This window comes from Lagopus muta, chromosome 1 (genome assembly GCF_023343835.1).
Source record: "Lagopus muta isolate bLagMut1 chromosome 1, bLagMut1 primary, whole genome shotgun sequence".
In the NCBI taxonomy this organism is placed as follows: Eukaryota; Metazoa; Chordata; class Aves; order Galliformes; family Phasianidae; genus Lagopus; species Lagopus muta.
In genome coordinates this window covers 184,641,992-184,667,107 of record NC_064433.1, presented here as the reverse complement: position 1 = coordinate 184,667,107, position 25,116 = coordinate 184,641,992, and the positions used below count along the sequence as shown (strand labels likewise).

The window sequence follows — 25,116 nt, the reverse complement described above, 5'->3', positions numbered from 1 at the left end:
TGGGCAACCTGATCTGAATGTGTATGTTTGGTGGCCCTGCTAGGCAGGGGGGTTGGAACTACATGATCCTTGGGGTCCCTTCCAACCCGGGTGATTCTGTGATTCTGTGATTCTGTGATTCTGTCCCTGAGCAAATTGCTCCCCTGAAGTCAGACAGTGTGGATTGTGGAGCCTTTGAGAACTGACAAGATGTGGTGTTTCCAGTTAGTTTTTCACGTTTGCTCAGATGAATGTTTTTCTAAACTAGAACCAGACAAGTAGGATGAGAGGGAATGGCCTTATGTTGCACCAGAGCAGGTTCAGGTTGGATATTAGGAGAAATTTCTTCTCAGAAAGAGTGGTGAGGCAGTGTCACAGGGAGGTGGTGGAGTCACTGTCCCAGGAGGTGTTCAAGAAGCATGGATGTGGTGTGGAAGGCCATGGTTTTGATGGCATTATTGGTGGTAGGTGGACAGTTGGTCTCGATGGTCTTTATGATTCTGTGACTCAATACTGTGCTTTTTTTTCTGCCCTTTCCAGCCATCTCAGCACTGCCTTGCCTATGAAACAAAGACTTTTTCCCCTCTTTTAACATAACACAAAGGAACATGGTGAAGTATAAATAACAGGCCATTGAGGTTTGCAGATAAACTGTTTGCATTTTTATGTTAAGGTTGAGGTTTGGGGGGAGAAAAACTTGTCAGGAAGTAGCAAATAAAGCTGTGTGGTAACTCTTCTGAAAGCTGTATTAAAACAAAGCAGGTTTTCAAAAACCATACAAAAGCATAACCTGAGTTTAAGCCATTCAGGCGCTTAATAGGTTATATTACAACACTGTGCCCAGACCAAGCAATTAGCCAAACAGATTCCTCCAGCTTCAAATGTCTGTAAAGCAGCTTCTGGCACAAATCCAGTTTTCACTCAAGTATATTTGTGCCTAAACCAAAGGTATTTGTGATGGGCCACATTAAAAACAGCTTTGGGAAGACTTCCTGCATTAGGTTTTGTTCTGCCTTGATTTGATTGTATTTCTCTAGGCCTTTCACTTGCCATTTTAAATACAAAGTCTTTGCAAATGCTCTGAGTGTTACTTTGCCTAATTTGTAAGCTTGGAGACCTGTGAATCCTTTATTTGAAACTTGCTTTAACTGTGGGAAATAGGAAGTGAGCAGGGAGAAGCAAATCTTTTATAGAGAGGGGCTTGTTCAGACTGCAAATGAGGCACCTCACAATGGAGCAGCAATGGCAAGCCTGGAGCCCACGATGGATTGGAAAGTTTCCGAGCTTCCAAAGGAGGGCTGGGCAGAGGCTGCTTTGCTGCTGGTTTGCTTTATGAGCATGGAAAAAGGGACTTGCAGCTAATGTTTGTCCTGGAAAGCGTTTTAGTCAGTAACCTTGTATGGTCCACAGCACAGAGCAATCACTGCTTTAACAGCAAGTAGTAACCACTTCTGTGTGTCACTTTTTGGAGATGTGTTGGAAGCCTGTTATAACCTATTTTTTAGTTTATAATGGGCACTTGAGCACTCGCAGAATACTAAACCATATTTGTGCAACACAGCACGGTCTTGTTGAATCTTCCATTTGGAAGGAAATCTGAAGTAAGTGTGAAAGTACGCACACCACGAGTACTTGAGTGCCTTCAGTAGGGTAGCACGCAGTTTTAGGTGGTTTTCTGAAGGACTTGTTCCAGGCTGACTATTGCTTAAAGCTTCCAGAGCAGCAGTGGTCCTTGTGAAGTCAGTGGGAAGTTTGCCAGTAGTGCCAAGATGTTATGCCCAAGCTTGGCAACGATTAAATGAATCTGAGTAACCTTTCCTTATATTAACAATCTGGTGGAATTCCACTTGCTTGGTTTCACATATGTTTGTAGGATCAGGCTTTCTATGAGCCTGGTGTTCATGTCAGTGTAACGTTTGTCGTTCAGATAAAGGAAAATATTTTCCCCTCTTATTAAATATCACCTTACTAGAAGTCATCCTGCTGTAGCAGGAAATCTCTGCATAGGAAAGTAGGATTTTAAGATGACTGAATAAGAAGGAGATGGCTCAAAAATAAGCCTATGAATGCGGTCCTGAACTTCTTCCCCATCTTTACTTCTCATGTTGCTTTGGTAAGTCACTTAACTGTGCTGCCAGGCAGTATCTTCCTGTACAGAGGATGAGTATAACTGTCACTTACTTTTTTAAAATGTTATAAGGACTGAAGGAGTAATATCTACTCAAAATGACACTTAAGTTCTATTTAATTTTACATTATTTGGTTTCCAGTAGCTGCTAAAATGGTTAGGTTTTGAGGACCATAAGGCTACAATTTTTCCATAGTTTAATGGTTTGAATGCATAATCAGTGTCCCTTTATATTCTGATTTGCTTTTCTGATAAGGAGAATTTACCCCTTCCCTGCCCCAGCAGAGGAGACACTGTAAACTTAAAATCACAGATGATCCTTGGAGATTTTGAGGAACATCTGACAAAAATGAGTATTACTCTAACTGTGGTATAAGAAATGATGAACCAGTAATGATCTCTTTATTCATTAACATCATTAGCCCATTGTCTTCCCCCTGCGGATGGAAGTGGCTATTGAAACACAGAATACATGGTAAATAATGCATATTACAGTGTGGATCATTTGACAAATCACTAAAATGCTGTCATCTCCAGGTAATAAAATTCCTACCATGTAAACAGGCACTCAATTGGTTTTACGGTAGGTAAGAGAAAGGAAAAATAGAAGTTCTATCTTGAAATAATATTGTGCCTAGTTCCCCATGAGCTCACCAACCACAGTTTGGTGGCCTCAGTATTTACTTTCCCTTTTCCATCCTTCTCGCTCTCCAAGCACTGTCATATCTTTAAGTCAGGGCACTACCTTTTGTCTTTTTCAATTGGAAGAAATGTTGCTATGTGAAGCCATCCTATGATACCCACAGCCTCAAGGCTTATGCCTGGTTGCTGATGCTGGTCTCATCCCACACTGTTTTGCTTATGCAGTCTGGTGAAGGCATAAATCATGCATCCTCAGCTTGCACAGTCACAGTGCAAGCTTTGCAATGGTTAAAGTTTTACGACTTCCTCTACTTCCTCAATTTGCCAGAATGAGCCCCAAAAGCACTAGGTATAATAGGAAGGGAACCCCACTGCTGTGTGGTTGCACACAACACAGCACGTCCCTGCTCTGGCAGTACTTCTACAACACTTACTTTGCTGTGTATCTCTACCTTTTTTTTCTTTTTTTTTACAGAACATCTTGAGCCTTCACACAGCACTGTTAAAACCAAACTCCCACATAGGAGCTGACCCCCAGATGGCAGCTTACCTGCTCAAAGTAGGCTGAGATTCAGCATCAGCTGAATCAAATACTCTTGGTGTTCTCCAGCAAATCCATTTGAAAAGGTTTTCCTTCTCTGGTGGACTACCTAAAACAATTTAGAGCAGAGTTTCTGGCCATCAGCTATAAGTAAAATGAAACGTTTTTTTGTTGTCTCTGTTTGCAATGCAGTACTAAAATAATCCTTGTTAAAAAGCTATGTTACAGTGGAACCCAATGCTTGCAGCCTGGAAGGCCATCTGTGTTCTGAGCTCCACTAAAAGAGGACAGCAGGGACAGGGAGCTGATCATCCCCCTCTGCTCTGCTCTTGTGAGGCCCCATCTGCAGCACTGCGTCCAGGCCTGGGGTCCCCAGTACAGGAAGGACATGGAGCTCTTGCAGCGGGTCCAGAGGAGGGCACTGAGATGAGCAGAGGGCTGGAGCTCCTCTCCTATGAGGAAAGGTTGAGGGAACTGGGCTTGTTTAGCTTGGAGAAGAGAAAGCTGCGGGGAGACCTCATTGTGGCCTTCCAGTACTTGAAGGGAGCGTATGAACAGGAGGGGGAACGGCTGTTTATGAGGGTGGGCAGTGACAGGACAAGGGGGAATGGTTTTACATTAAGATGGGAAGTTTAGGTTAGATAGTAGGAGGAAGTTTTTCACACAGAGGGTGGTGACACACTGGAACAGGTTGCCCAAGGAGGCTGTGGATGCCCCATGCCTGCAGGCATTCAAGGCCAGGCTGCATGTGGCTCTGGGCAGCCTGGTCTGGTGGTTGGTGACCCTGCACATAGCAGGGGTTTGAAATGTGATGATCACTGTGGTCCTTTTCAACCTGGGCCATTCTATGATTTTATGATTCTGTGAGAATTGAGGGTATCAAAATAGCTCAAGAAGATGCTTTGAAATGCTAAACACCAGTAATCAGATTGTCCTCAGCTGAGATTGCTTCATTGTCCCTTACACTTGCAAAAGTTGTTCCCAAAAATGGGACGTTGCCTTTGTCCCATTAGAGTAATGATAGAGCCTTATTTTTTTCCTCGGGATTTCTTTCTGTGTTAAAAAACATATATTTGCATCTTCTTCAGATGTGAGTTCTTTGATTGTTTGTTTCTTCCTCAGTCAGGTCAGAAATATGCCTTGATATATTGTATAGCTGCAGCAAGAATACAAGTGTTGTAACATTTCATCATTATTATAGCCTCAGCAACGTATGTTTTCACCCCAATTTTATTGCTATCTGTCCAGGACTGAAGCATAACTTAATAAAGGCTTCTCTCTGCTTCACTCTGGCGTATCATAATCTGCTGAAAATTAAATAGCATGGAATGTGCAGTTGAAGCCCTATGCTATTTAACTTACAAAGTATTTTATTTCACCTGTCTTTTAAACAGTTCCCAGGCTAGTTCATTATGACTCTGCTTACAATTGCTCGTGTTCCTTCTGGTAATGCATTCTGCAAACTCTTCGAAGATCAGAGAAATCTAAAGTTTCATTTCTCTCTGAGGCCAACATCTGTTTCTGCAATATTGTAGTAAAAGCATAACTGTATTTTTATTCTGTTAAGAATATATGGCTTTATGAGGTTTGATCAAGTGAAGTAATAAAGTACTTTCTTAAAAAAGGGCCAGGTACTTCCCAGAGCAACAGAGAAAATATTATGAGGGATGAGTCAAGTCCTCTAGTCTTAGGGAACAGTCCTGGGCACAGCCTTTCCCACGCAGTTTGTTATTCTGCCTGACCTCTCCCTCTCCACATTTCTTGAAGGCTTGGTACCCAAATTTCAAAGACAGACTTGATGCAAATGGTGTAGCTTTCATTCACACTTTTAGCAGCGGTCCCACCATCCATAAACTGCAAGAAAAGGAAGGCAAGTCAGTGTTCAAGGAAAAATTTGTCAGCTATAAAGCCAGACATCACTGGCAAAAGACAAGCAAAGCTATACAAGTAGTCCTTTTTGGCACCAGTGCCTGGAGGTTACCTGTCTGGCTGGTGTGTACTGATCCAGCTGGGGAGGGCTGGCACTGTCCTCATAGCCTGAGATGTGGCACAACTTGCATGTTTTGACATTGCTAGTAGGTCGCAACACAAGATACGGAGCAGAAAACAATATAAGATTTACACTCTTAGGATTTGTAATCTTGATCATATCAAGGAAGGGTTTAAGTAACTTGATAAGGATTCTTTCATAGTCTTACTAACAGTGAGGGGAAAAGGAGAAAAGGAAATTCCTTAATAGCTGCAGAATGCAGTAACCAGCAGAACTGTAAGGACAACAGAACCAGTGCCGTTTATCATTGCAGAAATATTTGCCAGTCTATAGATACTGAAAGTTTCTATACTTTGTTAGAGTTAAAGTAGGTTCAGTAATTAGAACATCTTGCCTCCAAAGTCCTTACAGTTTCTTTAGATCTGAACTATTTAATATTAAATTATGTTTCCTAGTCTCACTATACAACAACATAAAGTCAGCTATCTAAAGTCAATTACATTTCTTCAGGTGCCTGTTCAGGAGTCTGACTAGACTTCAGTAACTTCAAATGTTTTTTTCTTTCATTAACTGTAGGTCTTTATCAAAGTGTTGGATAACAACGATAATGGTCCGGAATTTTCTCAGCCAAGTTATGATGTCACCATCTCAGAGGACATCCTCCCCGACACTGAAATTCTGCAGATTGAAGCTATAGACAGAGATGAAAAACATAAACTGAGCTACACTGTTCACAGCAGCATTGATGCAATCAGCATGAGAAAATTCAGAATTGATCCCAGTGCTGGGGTGCTCTATACTGCGGAGAGATTAGACCATGAAGCTCAAGATAAGCACATCCTTAATGTCATGGTAAGAATGCAATATTCACTTGGCTCAGGACGCAACCACTGCTGTTGCAGTGCAAACATGCCTTGGTCTTTGCTTGAGTAAAGTACTTTCACTGCAGTATGTAGCCATTAATTTCATATTGCCTGCCCTGCTGTGTATTTATTTTATCTTTTTTATTTGGACTTCTGTGAAACTTACTGTGAATTCATTGCACCTCATACAAAATGATTTACCATCTCAGAGGAGAGCAAGCAGGAAATTATTTAATCTCTTGGCATCTGGTCTTCTCACGCCAGGTAATTTTCAGTGTTTCTGGAGTGAGGCAAAAGTTATTTGAGAAGTTACTCGCAGGGAGATAACTGTGTTGTTTTCTTCTATGAGTCTATGATTTCTTTTGCCATACACAATGCTACAGCCCCTCTGGATACAGACCTCATTTATAGTTTGCTTACAGACTTATTTTAGTAGATAATCAGTGATATACAAAGTAGTTTTCAACTTCTCTTTCCAAGTGTTTGAATATACAGAAAAAAATTTACTACCATTTTTTGCTCAGTGTGCATAGATTACAGAATTTAATTCTCTCTGTTTCAAGTGAGTGTTGTATATTATGAAGTGGGAGTTAATAACAAAATATCTGCCTTCCTTTAAACATTGCAGGTTGATATTTATTTAAGTACTTAGGAGCCCTGCAGAACAGTTCTGTAAAGGAACAGTTCACAACGTGGGAGGCACTGGGCCAACTTTGAGTGGGTAGCCCAGGAATCAGGAGTTGCTGAGGTTTTAATATCAGGTTGAGAGAGGGACTTTTCTCTCAATGATACTTCTGTTGGGAGTACTTGGCACTTCTTAAATTTATTTCTACTCTGATTACTGTAGATATCATCTTCAAAAAGGTATGTATTTATTTAAAATATATTAAATTATTAATTATATAAATAATTATTTAAATATATTATATATTTAAAAGTCCACTGGAAAATCCACATGTCAGACTGATAGCTAGACAATTCTACATACTACAGCTCTTTGAAAGAAGGAACAATGTGCAAGGTTTCTTTGTCTGTGAAACAAGGAGTGTTAGGGTAAGGGCATGACCGTATAGCATGTATTACAAAAAAAGAAACCTAGAACTAAATTTAAGATGTCATCTAAAAACGTATCACAATGATTACTTACCATGAATTTTTTACAACTGAAATGAAAAATCTCTGAGCTTCTTGAATTTTAATATTTACTGTCTCTGTGCAATGTGTGATTGTGTTTTAGACTGCACGTTCCTTCGGACTAGTGTAATTACATTGCTTTGTATTAAATAGACCTCAAAGCACTCAGATAACTAATATTAGTGAAGTTTTAATGGATGGATACCAGGATGTACATTACGTACTTTTTCTGTAGGTCCGAGATCAAGAATTCCCTTATAGAAGAAACCTGGCCAGAGTCATCATAAATGTGGAAGACTCCAATGACCACAGCCCTTACTTCACCAGCCCACTGTATGAAGCCTCAGTATATGAATCAGCAGCTGTGGGATCAGCAGTTTTACAGGTCACAGCTTTAGACAAAGACAAAGGAGAAAATGCAGAGCTTGTCTACACTATTGAAGCAGGTTAGAACAGAGCGTCGGTGCAGAACCTCATTGACATTCACTCCATGATCCTTTTACCTTTAAATCACTCATTCAAAGCCATCACAGAAAAGTTATTGAAAGCTACTGGCTTGAGTGTAGTCCACAGTAGATCCTCCACAAAAAAATGACACAACGGCTTGTGCAATCCTCCGTCTTTTCCAGTATTTGGATAAGAGGAGCATTGGGACTATAAATGGCCAGCAAAGCCACAGTAATTTAGTGACATGATGGCTCTTGAATGTATGTCTATAAAAACCTAAGAGAGGCCACAGTGATATCAGAATGAAATTACTTTCATTGTTATTATCTATATGCTTATATTTACCATATAAACTGAAACAGCAAAATCATATTTGCTGGTGTAACAGCAAGGCAGTGGGAAATTTGCATTATGTCTGCTACTCATGCGAGCAAATGTAACTTTCTCTGGTTTACATGGATCTGAAGTTAGGCATTATCTCTAAGTTAAATAATTAGCATATATGCAAGTGAGCTGCCTGGGAGAAAAAGACGAGGAAATGGAAATTGTAACCTTTGGGGTTTTTAATGTTGCATTTCCATTTTATGCTTTTTGGTAATACAAATCTTCCCATTATGATGCTAACAAAACTTGACTACGTTGCCCTGAGCAGAGGTTTCATATGCTGCACGTTGTCCTCATTTTAACCAGACATCATGCCTTTCCCATCATTGACACTGATCCACCAGAATCATTGTTTATCCTGATCTTATTACAAAAGCTTTTCACTAACTAGGATGGCTTGAGTCAATTAGGAACAGGTCAAAAGACAAGTACTGAAGTAAGAATATTTACAGCATCTCGTGCTAATATAACTTTACATGGTTTGAGCTCAAACCTTAAATTTAGCTGATATAACCCTAAGCTTACAGAAGAACCAAGGAGTCTTAGTTTCTGTCATTATCCTGTAGCTCTGTGATAACAGAGTCTTTTAAGCAAATCAGAGGGTGACATTTTTTGCAGCTAAAGGTGAGACTCTTGTGATCCTACAGAGACCTTAGCATTCCAACCCTTAATATTTCCTTTATGCACTTTGGTCTTAGTAGTGATTTTGCAGTATTTTCCAGTCGCCTTGAAAATTTTACACATGCCCAGGCAGGACAGCACTGTTCAAATCAGTATCCTTATCTGCAGAATGCCCTACAGAACAAACCCTGAGTAGGCCAGATCAGCTCTGTGGGACAACGTATCTCAAGTCTACTCCCAGTTTCTTCTGAGTGCCTTATTCTGATGGGCTCCAATGCAATCACCTTTAGATGCCAATGTAACATAAAAAGCCATAAAAAGCTAGAACTGTGGCTGTATTACACTGGATAGAGAATACGTAATGCAGACAAAAATACAAAGATCAGAAGGGATGCTTTCACTATCAAATGGTTCTTTTTCAGTCTGCGTTTTTTTTTCTCTTTGCTAGAAGCTCTCCTACTACAACCTGTTTCTATTTCAGCACAAGCTTTCTCTGCAGTGTCAGACTTCAAACTTCCATTTGCTATAAGCCATGCCCTCCCACAGATTCATTATCTATCCATAGATGTTCAAATCCCACAAGCATCAAAATTCAGCCTTTTGCTGCTGTGTGATCCATAAAATCTGTGCAGTTGAAGATACTGATTTGAACTGCAGCATTCAAATTGTATACAGCCCCTTCATTCCAGTGAATTACTTGTATCACTTATGTGTGAAGAGAACAACTGGTAAAGAAAGTAATTTCTGTGAAATTTCAAAACTAATTCCTAAGGGAGAAGAACCAGCTCTGGCCTTACATAAGGCAATCAGTGGCTACAGATCTTTTGTATTTGCTAGTCTGATAGAATAACAACAGCGGGCTTTTGTAGCAATGAGACAACCTGCAAATGAGACAAATACTGTGATCTTTATGAGAATTTGTATCTCTGGCAGAATCTCAGCTCCTCAGTGAATAGCACAATTTTTATTTTATCTAGCAAAGTAAACTACAGATCTGAAAGGATGGATATAAATAGAAAGCTACTACTGGCATTGATCTACGTGCAGCAGTGTGTAGCTTAAGTTAGCCTCCAAGTACCAAAATTTACAACAGATAGTGAATCACATCTTTAAAATAATACACATTAAATGTCTTCATTTAGGATTCTGTGTATTTGGTATTTCAGCTACAATCCTGCACAGCACCTGTAGCAATCACCACTGAAACAAATCTGTATTTATCACCAGTTACCTGAAACATGATCCTCTCTACCTCATGGATTGCAAGCAATTTTCCACATTGAAGTATAAATTATCACAACAGCAGGGACATGTTATAATGATTGGAATCACTGTAACTCAGTACAAACTCAGTTTGCTTTTAGAATCAAATTCAGAAAAAGAATCTGAATGCCTATCCAAGCCATCTGCACACACAGCATCCTATCCTTTAAGCAGGCACTCAAGGAGCCAACAAAATACCAGTTGTTTAATAAAAGCAGTCTGTAATTGCAGGTAGGGATCATAGCAATAGTTTTGCCTTGCTAAAGAAGAGGAAGGCAGTATGGCTATGTAAAAAGTGGAAAAAAGGCCCTTAAGAAGGTCCCTTTCCAAACTCACTCTTTTCACCTTTAAGCAGTCAGTAGTGTCTGTGCTTGTATGTTATAACAGACATTTCATGACATTTTCTGCTAAGTCTCATTCATCTAGATTCATCCTCCTCAGGGATCATACAATAAACCTTTGTGCCACTGGATACTTTAATCTCTTTTCTTTGCTATTTGTTCAATTTTATTTTTCTAAATGCCACTTTAACCTTTCTATATGCAGTTCTTTGAGTCTTGAACTACTGTAATCTTCTCCACGGTTGCTTAATATCCCTTTCAATTAAGAGACTGAGTTGTTACCCATTTGTCATGTAATTGGCTTGCTAGCCTCTCATCTAATTTCATTGCCTTAGGTGTACATGTAGTTGACTAACTCCCGTAATTTAGACATGCTTTTTCCTTGTTTGGTGGGAGTAGTGTACATTCACCAGGTACTGCAATGCTAAAACTCAGCATCAAAATAATAAATACCAGCACCCAACTTTTTGAATATTTGAGTACCTGTAATGTTACTGAAGGGGCCTGATTTTGAGAAAGGAAGACTGGAATGTCCTTGGGAATTATTTTACACTGGTTGTGTGTTGTTTTTTTTTTACAAGACAACTGTCTTTGATAAAGTGCCACTAATTGCTCCATAATAATCATTTGAATGTATTGTATTTCATTTCTAACTTGCTTGCAATGTTTATGTTTTAGGAAATACAGGAAACACATTCAAGATTGAACCAGTTTTAGGGATCATTACATTACTGAAGGAGCCAGACCTGACTACAATGGGACAGTTTGTTCTGTCGGTTAAAGTGGCTGATCAGGGTTCTCCACCCCTGTCTGCAACAGCAATTGTACGGATATCGGTGACAATGGCAGATAACTCCCACCCTAAGTTTACCCTAAAAGAATACCAAGCTGAGGTTAATGAAAATGTGGATATTGGTACTTCTGTCATCTCTCTTTCTGCAATCAGTCAGTCCACATTAGTTTATGAGATTAAAGATGGGAATGTGGATGGAATCTTCGCTATAAACCCATATTCTGGAGTCATCACCAGTCAGAAGGCCCTTGATTATGAACGTGCTTCCTTCTATCAACTCATTGTACAGGCAACGAATATGGCAGGGATGGCATCAAATGCCACAGTGAACATTCAGATTGTTGATGAAAATGATAACCCTCCAGTTTTTCTCTTCTCTCAGTACTCAGGCAGCATAAGTGAAGCTGCTCCCATAAACAGCATTGTCCGGAGTGCAAATAACAGTCCCCTTGTGATTCGTGCCACTGATGCTGACAGTAACCAGAATGCCTTGCTTGTCTACCAGATTGTTGAATCTACTGCAAAGAAGTATTTCACGGTAGATTCCAGCACGGGTGCAATCAGAACAATTGCAAATTTAGATCACGAAACAATAGCCCACTTCCACTTCCATGTTCATGTTAGAGATAGTGGAAATCCCCAGCTTACAGCAGAGAGTCCTGTCGAAGTTACCATTGAGGTAACTGATGTCAATGACAACTCACCAGTCTTCAGTCAAGCAGTGTTTGAGACTGTCTTGCTTCTGCCCACATATGTTGGTGTTGAGGTTCTCAAAGTCAAGGCTACAGACCCAGATTCAGAGATCCCTCCTGAACTCACATATAGTCTAATTGAAGGCAATATGGATCATTTTTTGATTGACTCAAACACAGGCGTACTCACCATTAGGAACAGTAGCCTCTCCAAAGACCATTATATGCTAATAGTAAGAGTATCTGATGGGAAATTTTACAGCACTGCTATGGTGACAGTAATGGTAAAAGAAGCCATGGATAGCGGGCTACATTTCACACAGAGCTTTTATTCTACTTCTATCTCAGAAAACACCACCAACATCACAAAGATTGCTGTGGTAAATGCTGTTGGTAACCGTCTTAATGAGCCCTTGAAGTACAGCATATTGAACCCAGGCAACAAATTTAAAATCAAATCCACCTCAGGAGTCATTCAGACAACTGGTATATCCTTTGATCGAGAGGAGCAAGAGCTGTATGAATTGGTGGTGGAAGCAAGCCGTGAACTGGACCACCTTCGTGTTGCTCGAGTGGTAGTGAGGGTTTACATTGAGGATATAAATGACAATGCACCGGTGTTTGTAGGGCTTCCGTACTACGCTGCTGTGCAAGTTGATGCTGAGCCTGGTACCCTGATATATCGAGTGACGGCTATTGATAAAGATAAGGATGAAAATGGTGACGTGTCATATCTTCTGAAGGAAGACTATGGACATTTTGAAATAGATAGGGGAACTGGTAGCGTCACTCTAAAAGAAGCTTTCAATTCTGACTTATCTAATATAGAGTATTTGGTTGTAATTCTTGCAAAAGATGGTGGCAACCCATCACTGTCTGCTTCAGTAGAGCTCCCCATTACTATTGTTAACAAAGCTATGCCTGTGTTTGACAAGCCCTTCTACACAGCCTCTGTGAATGAAGACGTAGAAATCCACACACCAATTTTAAGCATAAATGCAACCAGTCCAGAAGGCCAGGGTATCATTTATATCATTGTTGAAGGAGATCCTTATAACCAGTTTAATATTGATTTTGATACTGGGGTTCTAAGTGTCATCAGCCCATTGGACTATGAAATAAATTCTCTTTTCAAGCTGATGGTGCGAGCCAGCGATGCCCTCACTGGTGCTCGAGCTGAAGTCACTGTGGACTTGGTCATTAATGACGTCAACGATAATCCTCCAGTTTTTGATCAGTCAGCTTACAATGCTACTCTGTCTGAAGCATCTTTGATTGGGACTCCTGTATTGCAGGTTGTTGCTACTGATGCTGACTCTGACAATAACAAAATTGTGCAGTATCAGATAGTCCAAGACACCTTTAACAGCACGGATTATTTCCATATAGACAGCACAAGTGGCTTAATTCTGACAGCACGTATGTTGGATCATGAACTCATACAGCAGTGCAGCTTGAAAGTCAGGGCAACTGATAATGGATTCCCACCACTTAGCAGTGAGGTTCTTGTTAGTATTTCAATAACAGATATGAATGATAACCCTCCTGTTTTTAACCAGCTGATATACGAATCGTATGTGAGTGAGCTGGCACCTCGGGGTCATTTTGTGACTTGTGTCCAAGCCTCTGATGCTGACAGCTCCGATTTTGACAGACTGGAGTACAGTATTCTATCAGGAAATGATCGGACCAGTTTCATTATGGATAGCAAGAGTGGTGTAATCACCCTTTCCAACCATCGGAAGCAGAGGATGGAGCCTATGTACAGCCTAAATGTCTCTGTCTCAGATGGGTTGTTCACCAGCACAGCTCAGGTGCATATTCAGATCCTTGGTGCCAACCTCTACAGCCCTGTGTTTTCACAGAGTGTTTATGTTGCAGAGGTCAGAGAAAATGCAGCTCCTGGAACTAAAGTGCTCCATGTGAAGGCCACAGATGGAGATTCAGGTGTATATGGCCAGATAAGCTACTCCATAATAAACGACTTTGCCAAGGACCGATTTTTGATTGATAGCAACGGGCAGATCCTGACAACCGAACGCTTAGACCGGGAGAACTTGCTGGAAAGTGATATCGGGATATTTCTGAGAGCACTTGATGGAGGTGGCAGGACGACGTTTTGCACTGTGAGAGTGATAGTAGTGGATGAGAATGACAATGCTCCCCAGTTTATGACAGTTGAATACCGAGCAAGTGTCAAAGCGGATGTTGGGAAGGGTTACCTGGTGACCCAAGTGCAAGCAGTAGATCCAGATGATGGAGCCAATTCTAGAATTACCTATTCTCTGTATAGTGAGGCCTCAGTTTCAGTAGCTGATCTGCTTGAAATAGATCCAGACAATGGATGGATGGTCACCAAGGGTAGCTTTAACCAACTGAAAAACACAGTTCTATCATTCTTTGTCAAAGCAGTTGATGGTGGCATTCCCGTGAAGCATTCTCTCATCCCTGTCTACATCCATGTTTTACCTCCAGAAACTATTTTGCCGTCCTTTTCCCAACCTCAGTATTCCTTCACCTTAGCAGAAGACACCCTCATTGGCAGCACCATTGACATTGTGCATATTGTGCCTAATCAGGGGGCTTTGTATAGCACAGTTAATGGAGAGCTGACAGAAAACAATAAAGATGGTATATTTGTCATTGAACAAGATACAGGGCTAATAAAACTGGATAAGAGACTTGACCATGAGACAAATTCTGCTTTTCACTTCAAAGTGGCAGCCACCATTCAGTTAGACAAAGTAGACATTGTCCTGACGGTGGATGTGGAGGTTAAGGTGTTGGATGTAAATGATAACAAGCCTGTGTTTGAAACAGCTAGCTATGATGCCATAATAATGGAAGGGATGCCTATAGGAACAAAACTTATGCAAGTTAAAGCAGTTGATGTAGACTCAAGTGCAAATGGGCAGGTCACATATACACTTGCAGTGGAATCGGAGCTGGAAAAGATCACAGAAGCTTTCACCATTGATAGCAACAGTGGCTGGATCAGCACACTGAAGGATCTGGACCACGAGAAAGATCCCACTTTCACTTTTGCAGTGGTGGCCTCAGATCTGGGGGAAACATTATCCCTGTCATCAACCACCTTGGTCTCAGTTGCTGTGACGGACATAAATGATAACGCACCTGTCTTTGAGCACGAGGTGTACAGAGGGTCTGTGAAGGAGAGTGACCCCCCCGGGGAGGTGGTGGCTGTCCTTAGCACATGGGATGAAGACACATCTGATGTCAACCGGCAGGTCAGCTTCCATATTACAGGTAAGAAACAACAAGCATGCTTTCTTCCCACAAACAGCTGTATTGAAGAACTGTGTGTTTGTCCATTGCCGGAGAAAGATTAGAAGGGTTTCAGCTAAATTATCAAGGTAAATCTGACACTTATATCTCCCTTCAACCTCTGTATCCTTAATTTGCATGGACTTTTGCAGCAACTAGTAAAACTAGAAAGGGAAAACAGCAAAAGGGAATGTGTGTTTGCATCTGTGTGTTTCTGTGTTTGTTTGGATGATTCTAATTTCCAAGAATAATTCTTCATGATTTGCTGCAGTGCAGTCAACCCATCATAATTGCTGCGCCAGCTTGTAAGTTACAAGGCTTCAGACAAAGAGAAGAACTTTTAATTCTTAAGGAGAAAATATTTGCACTTTCAAACATCTACATGTTTTTAAATAGCATTTTTATTTTTTGAGATAGGAAAATGCTACAGGAATAATTTTGAAATTATTTTGCTTATTAAAAAAAAATGCAGTGCACATTGAAGCAAGCAGGGAATGCCATTTCTTATCAGCACAGATTTCTGTCTAGGGAAATGGTAATCCACTCTGAAATACTGGTTAGCTGCCACACATTGTTATATACAGCATGAGGCAATTTCAATTACATTACTAACATATTTTTCAAAATGCTCTTTCCTATTGTGCTGTATTTTATTATCTTTCTTTTCTCCTAGATTCAGGCTGGATTTTATGTGAGCATATTATGAGTGATGAGGTGCTACGGTTATTTTTCTGCCTGCAGCTTGCATTGTCCAATAGATTTTTTTAGGGAACCACTTTGTCATTCCCCCTAAACTTCACCATCCAAGAGCTATTTCTAATTACACAGTAATAACCATATTATTGGCCAGATTCACATTTAGTACACCTCATAGGACTGGTATCACACAAGACAGCATATAGATAGAAGGCAGTGGGCAAAAATTACAAGGATGACAACTCACAGGATAACAGTTTGTATATTTTTCTCTGGAGGACAAGACTTGGGCTTCTTTGTTGGTTACCAAACTGGAAGTGACAGTGGGATGCTTTGTAGAGACAGGTGGGATCTTCCAGTTAGCTGTAGAGTGCCTGTTGCACATCTCAAGTAGTCTCCTTCTCAGTGCAGCCAGAAATCCATTCTGACTACTTATATAAGAGCCTGAATTCAGTTTTAAGTTTCCTAAGGGCTGCTGTGTTTGTGGTGTGGTGTGTGGTAGGATATTAGAAGGAGAAGCAAAGAGCAGACCTGTGCGTTAAGCACAGGATCTGGAGGCTCTAAGCAAGGTGTGTTAGCTGGCAGTATCTTGGTTTCCACAAAACTAAAACTAAATAAGCAATGCTTCATTCTAGTCATTTTGTAATATTTTAAGGAATTTTGAGATGTCAAGATAGAAAGTGCTATACGAAATGCAAATCCTTCATATTTGTAACAAAAATATTTTACTATATGCTGACAATTAGCTGAAGGTACTGTTTTCTCTTTGTTCTAAAGACTTTTAGTCATCTCTTCTAATTAATTATGCTTTTAGTTATGTATTAATCTGTTTTCTTCAGATTCCTATGCAGAAATTGGACTTTTGAATAGTAACAGTAACATATGATTTACAGTTTTATATCCTTCTGTACCTTAATTTGTACCACACTTCAAAATGCCAGATATTTTGGGTTTTTGTTGCTTCTGAAAACATTTGATGTCAAAGCCTCAAACTTTCTACAGTGCCCATTGCACAATTTCTAAGGCATACGAGCTCAGAATCTCCTCGGTCTGAATATATCCTTTGAATTCAGAAGATGCACTTAGAAAAATTAGAGTTTTTCTTAATTAAAATATTAAAACATACTTAAGTGTAGTTTAATTAATGAGTCTATTCACACTTCACTCCAAGTGAACCTTGGGAACTGCACTTGAATTTTTCATGGAGTCAGATTAACTGTGTGATTATTCAAATGCTGTCCTTTTGGAGGCATTTGGGGGTCTCGTAATTTCCATGAATACAATAAACAAACTGAGGTAAAAGAGGACACTGACAAAAAGGGGAAAGAAGACAAATTATGAGAATGACATTTGGATCCATCAAAACCAGCTTTGTGCAAATGCATCGCTTGGAAAGTAACACACAGAAAAGAGATGGAAAGGAAAGATCTAGGGGATGAAAGGAAGTGACATTCCGGGTCAGATGTGATTATTAATAAGCACTTTGTGCTTTTTTTTTAAGAAACACAAACCCTTGCTGTGTCTTTCTGATCAGCTTTGAAAAGGAGAGGATACATTCTGGTGGATATAACTATTCTGTTTTGAACTCCTTCTTTGTAGGATTGGTTTCCACAATTACTAGCAGGAAGTTGCCATTTTCAAACCAAGTTTCATCAGCATTTGATGGTGGAAAAAAATTCTGTAGTTACCTTTTGTTATTTGAGGCTCAGTAGTAAGTGGAGACTTCACAGAGAAAAAGTGTAATAAAAATCTTAAAATCAACAGAAAGCTTAGGTGATACAAGTGTGTCTAGGGAGCATAGTGTTTTTTCTTTTGAAGGCCCATTTGAACTCACCGCCTGTGTAACTTGAGGCAGTTTGACAAGCACAAGGGCTGTGCCAATGTTTAGGTAGGATATTGAGCCATCCTAAAGCCAGCTTCATATTACTGAGACTGAAATGTGGTTGGATAATAGGACAAATTTCTTCTCAGAAAGAGTGGTGAGGCACTGGCACAGGCTGCCCATGGGGTGGTGGAGTCACTGTCCCTGGAGGTGTTCAAGGGAAGGGCAGACGTCACAGTGAGTGACGTGGGCTGAAGGTTGGACTAGTTGATCTTTGTGGTCTTTTCAACTTTAATGATTCCATGATTCTGTGATTCTAAACTAGGAAGAGCCACGAGAAGAATGTGAGTTCCTAGGACTGTCACCCTGTAAAGTGTTTCCCGTTCCCCAGTGCTTTTAATTAGGTGCCATCAGACATGTCAATTGAAGAAGAGACAAGCGTTTGTATTTGGTTGAACTAAATAGAAAGAATTTAGTGCGTTTGTTACTTCTGGGGGGAGAAAGTTCTAGTGTTATGTGCAGTCATTACCTTGCTGGGTCAATTGCCCACTGTGAGCAAACAGACTTGTTTGTTTGTTTGTTTGTTTGTTAATTTTATATTTGAAATCCTGGTGTTCTGGAGAACTGTGTGCTTAAACCTTTGTGGAAGACTTGTACTGCAGACTGAGGGACAACTTCACAGTAACAAAGATGTGAGCACTGAGTTTGTCATTTTGACAGCAACATCTTAAAGTTAAAACTATTGATTTTCTGCTGCACAAACGCCTGGAGTTCTAATTAGGATTTGAAAGTATCTAAACAGATGCATGAACGTAAGAGAGAATCTAAATAAATAAGTTAGTAAATATTCAGTTCTCCCTCCCAGATCAGGATATTGTTGTGAAAACTGACACTGTTGACTTCTAGTGTTCTGTTCCCTTTTGGCTGTTATAATTCCCTCTGTGTGTGCTTTAGTAATGATGTGTGTCAGGATCTGTTTGTTTTGGATCACTGTGTCTCTGCATATCATTTGTATCTGGCTGTTTTCTTTCTTGTCCCAAACTTGAGCTTGATTTGGCTTTGTACTATTTGCTGAGTAGGAAGGGACAGAGTATTATTTAAACTTCATGTAACAAAAGATAAAAGATAAGGCTGATTCTTCTAGCCTCAAAGCCATTCTGGAAAGTTACTGGAGTGTTTTTTGTAGCTAGCACTTCACTGTTGTGACATTCAAAGCAGAACATAAGAAAACTGCCAACAGATTTTAAAGAGCCCATTAATACATGCAGTCAGGAGGCTCCCCTTTAGAAAAGCTACATTATTCAGAGCGAAAAACTAATTAATTAGAACACCCCTAGGATACTGAATCTGCTTACATATATTAGTGAAAAAGTTAATTAATCACTGCAGAATGAGATCTGCATCAAGACATATGTACTCTCACAGAAGTACTGGGAAATGGTTCCCTGAGCCACAGTGTGGATTTTTTTGCCTTTCCTGTTTTTAGAATATTGCCTTGGCATTATTTCAGTCTTTCCAGCTTGTTAATTCCGTTACCTGTATAGCACAACTTTGTCTCCTATTAAGAAACTATATAGCCACTCCTGAGAACTGAAAAATGAAGGAAGCAGTAGTGAAAAAGCATGCAGATGAACTGTTTTGCATGTGTACTGCGTGTTGCACGGTTCATTCCAAGCAGTACTCTTCTAGTAAAGTAAACAGGGAAAGAAAGGGATCTCAGGGACCATTTTTTAATACATATTGCCAAAATTCCTATGTGTGGTTCTAAAAGTATTCCATTAACAACAAAGCAACAGTGATTTTAAAATTGCTTTGAGCTATTGTAAATGCCAGCCACAAAAGCCACAAGCTGGTTTTAATTAGATTTTACCTTTCCTCCTTACTTAGCCATGGGATAGCCGTACCTGGAGTGTAGTGCTTCACAGTAGCTCTGGACAGTTAATCATTTCGTTTTACAAAGGAAATAATATGCAGGAAAGCACTGATTGATATCATGAAGCTAAATAGGAGTGCTTAAGACCATTTTTATTAATGGTATACAACATAAAACTCACTGTGACAAGATTACAGCCTTTTCTAAAGGAGAGTTAGGCTTTTTTGTGCTGATGCTGAACTGAATAGAGAGAATTTAATGTTAATCAGCAGGGGTCTGCTTTCTTAGACAGTCACATTAAGACATAAGCCAGTGGGTAGATTCTCATTGCCTTGGGTTGTATTCAGCTCTGGCCATCAGTGCACATCAGCGTGGTATGTAACCCTTTTTAGGAGAAATTGGTTTGTACCAAACAACGGGTTAAATAACGTCTATCCAAGTTCTCTGATGATTATTCCAAACTGTCATAGAAATTAGTGGGAAAATTGAAATGTGCTCGGCTTTGTGACCTAAAAAGGTGATTTTCTATCAGCAGAAAATATCCGTGTTATCCATGGTTGATAAATTGGTTTTGTGCTCTATATGACTTCAGGGCCTTTTATAATTATAATGCGTATCTGACTAATTTTCTGGAAATCTTATTCATTACAACGTTGGTTTTTTTGCACAATTGCAGTTGGCACAAATGGTGATGCTTAACAGGGAAGATTTGCTCAGCCTGTCTCAACTTAACAGCTTTCATATCAAACAGAAACCAGTCTATCTTGTCATTGGTAGCTAATGAAAAAGGCACAGATTACAGCCTGTGACCTCTTTTCTGCTTTTTGATGTACAAAGAAGGCAAGAAACGTGCATTACACTTTCTTGCTCCATTTTAAGCTCAGTTTTAAGTTCAGATCTCTTATGTTTTGCTAAGATCCCAGGGAACTGACAGAACTGTGACACCCGAAGCAGCAGCAGTGACAGCTAATCACTTGACAGCAGAGGCAGCTCAAGTAAATTCAGCCCCCCAAAAGCACTTTTTCTATGTTGGATTTGTGTGGGTTTTTTTTATAAATACTTGCCCACTCAAACATTGAACGTAAGCACTAGAGAGGAAGGTTTAAAAATCTCATCTTGCCATTAAAATTGGACAAATCCGCTGACACATGTCAGGACTCTGAATAACTTGTGAGCAAAACCAAACATGGCATGTTTGACATTCTTGATCCTGCCACAAGAAAGAATAAGCATCATGTCCTTAATATTTCTATACCACTTTTATACGTGAGAAACATGGAAAACAGTTATGAAATAGCATTTTTGTACAGAAAAAACAGGCTTAATATTGAGGGGAAGTAGTACTGGGTTAGCTGAAGTTAAAGTTAGCCAATCGAGACGCATGATAGTTTTTTATCATATAATCATCATGGAATCATTTGAGTTGGATGGAACCCTTAAAGGCCATCCGGTCCAACCACTTTGCAATGAACAGGGACACCTACAGCTTCATCAGGTTCTCAGAGCCCCATCCAGCCAGACCTTGAGCGTCTCCATGGAGGGGCATCCACCACGTCTCTGGTCAACCTATGCCATTGCCTCAGCACTCTTAGTGTAAAAAACATTTTCCTTATATCCAATCTAAATCTCTCCTATTTTAGTTGGAAACCATTTCCCCTTGTCCTGTCACAGTGCATCCTCCTAAAGACTCTGTCTCTTTCTTACAGGCAATTCCTCTAATGAATGAGTTTGCTATAATTATTTTGTGCTCTGTCCTAATCGTTAAATGTGCAGGTCTGCTTTTACAGATATGTTGCAAGCTACATTGTGTTATAAATTACAGTACAGACTTAGGTTAGATTCTGTTTACAGAGGACTGGGTACTTGGCTTAAAAGATCTCCTGTCCTCTCTGACAGGGGGGGTGAGAACAAGCTCGCAGAGCGGTGATTCATAGAATCATAGAATGGTTTGGGTTGAAAGGGACCTTGAAGGTCGTCTAGTTCCAGTCCCAGTGCTGTAAGCAGGGACACCTCCCTCTAGACCAGGTTGCTCACAGCCCCATCCAACCTGGCCTTGAATGCCTCTAGGGTGGGTCATCCTCAGCTTCTTCCAACTTGTTCCGGTGTCTCACCACTCTCACGGTAAAGAATTTTTTTCCCAATATCTAGTCTACATCTGCCCTCTTCCAGTTTAAAACCATTTCTCCTCATTCTCTCACTACCTGCTCTTATAAAATGTCCCTCACCAGCTCTCCTGTAGGCCCCATTCAGGTACTGGAAGGAGTACTTCTCTCACTGCCCAGTGAGAGGTCCCCCCAGACCAGCCTGCTCCAGGCTGAAGAGCCCCAGCTCTCTTAGCCTGTTCTCATAGGAGAAGTGCTCCAGCCCTCTGATCATCTTTGTGGCCCTCCTCTCTACCCTCTCCAGCAGCTCCATGCTATTCTTATGCTGGGGCCCCAGAACTGGACACAGTAGTCCAGAGCAGAGGGGCAGAATCACCTCTCTTGATTTGCTGGTCAGGCTGTTCTTGATGCAACCCAGGATACAGTTGGCCCTCTTGGCTGCAAGCACACATTGCCAGCCCATGTTGAATCTTTCATCAATCGACACTCCCAAATCCTTCTCCTCAGGGCTGCTCTCAAGCCATTCTCCACCCAACCTGTATCCGTACTTGAAATTGCCCCAGCCCAGTGTCAGGACCTTGTATTTGGCCTTGAACTTCATGAGGTTGGAATGGGCCCACCTCTCAAGCCTGTCCAGGTCCCTCTGGAGAGCATCCCTTCCCTCTAGTGTATCAACTGCACCACTCAGCTTGGTGTCTTCTGCAAACTTGCTGAGGGAGCACTTGATGCCACTGTCTGTGTCACCTACAGAGATGTTAAATAGCACTGGTCCCAACACCAATCCCTGTGGAGCTCCTGTTTCTACTTGGACATTGAGCCATTGATTGTGATTCTCTGAGTGCAACCATCCAGCCAAAATTGACAGTGGTTTTTATTCCACAGGGCAGGCAGAGGATTGTCCCATTTCAAATAAACATGGAAATAACTCACAAACATTAACAAAGAATTGTGCCTGCTTTTATTCCTCATGTCTTTCTGTGTGTGAGATGTCCATCCTTCCTTCCTGAGGATGATGAGGGCACAATAGTTCCTTCTTCCAGCCTGTTGTTGTCCCCATGCAATTTAATGACGTGGAAGAGCAACCCTGGAAGGCTCAGTGTCAGTGGTACAGCATGATAAAAAGCTGTTCTGCTTCGATTCCTGCAGTCCTTGCTGGCTCTCTGTGCTTTCACCCTCTGATACATTTGATGTGATTGTAGTGCTTATCTTCCGACTGCTCCTCAAATGACCTCTTGTTAGAACTATTTTAATACTAATGTGTCTTCCTGTGTCATGTAAACTTTTTTTAAAACTAGAATTTTAATGAGCAGAAGAATTGGCACAGCTGTATGATAAAGCTTTCATTAGAGGATTCCTTAATAGAACCTACTTCCAGTCCTTGATTGCATAATCAACAGCTAATGAAATTGTCTTGGTAACAAGAGCCGTGGTGTATTACATCCTCTCCCGAGACTAAGTGGAAAGACAATTGTACCAGCCTGAGAGGACTATTGATTGTTCACAGTTTGAATTTGATTGCCCTTAAGGGGAACTAAACAAGAGATCATCTTCAGCTCTGCTAAATGGATTTTGTTTCCGTGGAAAGTTATTGGTTCACTTTCATACAAGGCATTCAGGGGGCAATAAACACAGAGAGCATAATCTCATTACAGACTTCTCGAGTCTGCAAGTTGAAATGCACCTATCACTGTGAAACAAATGACAACTGCATATTCCACATCCTCTAAGATGAATCTGTGTTTGTGTTTGAATCAAATGGGAGCTCTGAAGGGATGTCCTTGCCTGTTGCATGTTTCTTGTCTTATTGCAGGGGGGAATCCCAAAGGGAAGTTTGCTCTAGGACTGGTTCAGAATGAGTGGAAGGTTTACGTAAAAAGGCCACTAGATCGGGAAGAACAAGACGTTTATTATCTGAACATCACTGCCACAGATGGCCTCTTTGTAACCCAAGCTGCAGTGGAAGTGACTGTCACTGACGTTAATGATAACAGCCCGGTTTGTGAACAGGTGAGTTAGCAAAACCCACTGCAATTGACTATTGTGCTGAAAGTGATGGATTCCCAGTGGATGCCACTGTTGGATTTGCAGGTGTCCATTTTCAGCCTGAAGGTCTTATGTGAAGGATCTAGAGCATCCTAGAGAGAAGCAGGATGGAAGAGTCTGATGAAGCCAAGGTGAAAAGACAATGGCCTCGCAAAGGCAGTGGAATCTAAGCTAACTCCAGCCTTTCTGATGATACCAAGTGGCTAGCAGCCAGACCTAGCAGAAGAGATAGAAGAATGTAACTTACCTTCGCATTGTCAGTCATGCAGGCAGTGTGGCCTGACCACTGCTCTCACAGAATCATCTCTCTCTTATTCTGTGGAAAGATAATGTGAGGACTAATATTAATGCAATTGAAAGGTGTGCCCAAAAGAAAAGACACTATGAAAACTCTATTTCCTTAATGGTACTGCTCACAAAATCTTATTTATACATTTCTGTATGTAATTATCATCATTACATTATCATCAGTGGACCATTGTCATTGCAAGCACCACTCAGAAGAATTAGTCTTTATCTCTCTCAGTATTGCCGGATGATGTGATAAAAACAGCTGTCTTCATTAGCACGCTTAACAAAGTTTCCATTTCACAGGTGTCAGTGAAAGAAATGGAAGATGGAAAATGTGACTGTATTTTATGCCTAACATTAACCCTGTTAAGAGTCATAATTTGGCAGTGTTTTTGTGACACCTCAAAGCTGAACACTGATTTGAATTTCTAGGGACATGTTACAAAAAGGAAGATTGTTAAATTGTTTCCTTTACAGAAAAATGCACTAGATAGTTTTTTGGTTTTTTTTTAAAAAAAAGAAGTTTGCAAAGGCTATAAAATACTGTTATTGCATAATTTACACTTCTGTTTTTATCTCTAGGTTGCATACACAGCACTGTTTCCTGAAGACATTCCTTCAAACAAAGTCATTCTAAAAATCAGTGCTAAAGATGCTGACATTGGGTCCAACGGTGAAATTCGCTACTCTCTTTACGGTCCTGGGAACAATAAATTTTTCTTGGATCCAGAAAATGGTAAGGTGACAACTAAATATTTTAACATAATCCCCTCAACACCAGCAGCAAGGGTTTGGGCAGAATCAGGGTATGTTTGGTTATCAGTCAGTTGTTCCTGTTCTGGAAGGCATGGATGAGCACTTCTGAAGCAGAAGTGCTGCATTGCTAGCAGAAGGAGGACTGGGTTTGTTGGCCAGGTTGGATGCTGTATTCAGGACCATCCATACTGACCCTTCTGTTTCCCAGCCAGGCCCAGTTAGGTCAGAGATGTGTGGGGCTCTCTTGGTGCAGAAGAGAGGAAGCTGCCAGCACAATCCTTTAGAATTTACTTCTTCCACATTGGTCTGGGCTTCTTGGTTTTTATAGCATGTGAGAAAAACATTCTTTTTATACCTAGAATTTGTGAGAGAAAGGATATCAGAAATTCAGAGGTAGTTGGAGGTTAAAATATGTGGAAAAGAAAGGGCA

At 40.5% G+C, this 25,116-nt stretch overlaps 1 protein-coding gene across 11 annotated transcripts in view; it reads left to right on the top strand.

Moving 5' to 3' along the window:
* FAT3 (FAT atypical cadherin 3) overlaps window positions 1–25,116 on the top strand; it is a 479,929-nt gene that overhangs the window by 386,357 nt on the left and 68,456 nt on the right. For all 11 annotated transcript variants that reach the window (XR_007377791.1, XM_048949082.1, XM_048949052.1 and 8 more), the window contains 5 exons: window positions 5,857–6,132; window positions 7,513–7,723; window positions 11,012–15,085; window positions 23,407–23,603; window positions 24,513–24,666. Coding sequence is in view for 10 of the 11 variants with exons in the window: in XM_048949082.1 (XP_048805039.1) it covers window positions 5,857–6,132; window positions 7,513–7,723; window positions 11,012–15,085; window positions 23,407–23,603; window positions 24,513–24,666 (4,912 nt within the window). In the remaining variant the exon portion in view is untranslated. The remainder of the gene's footprint in view (window positions 1–5,856; window positions 6,133–7,512; window positions 7,724–11,011; window positions 15,086–23,406; window positions 23,604–24,512; window positions 24,667–25,116) is intronic.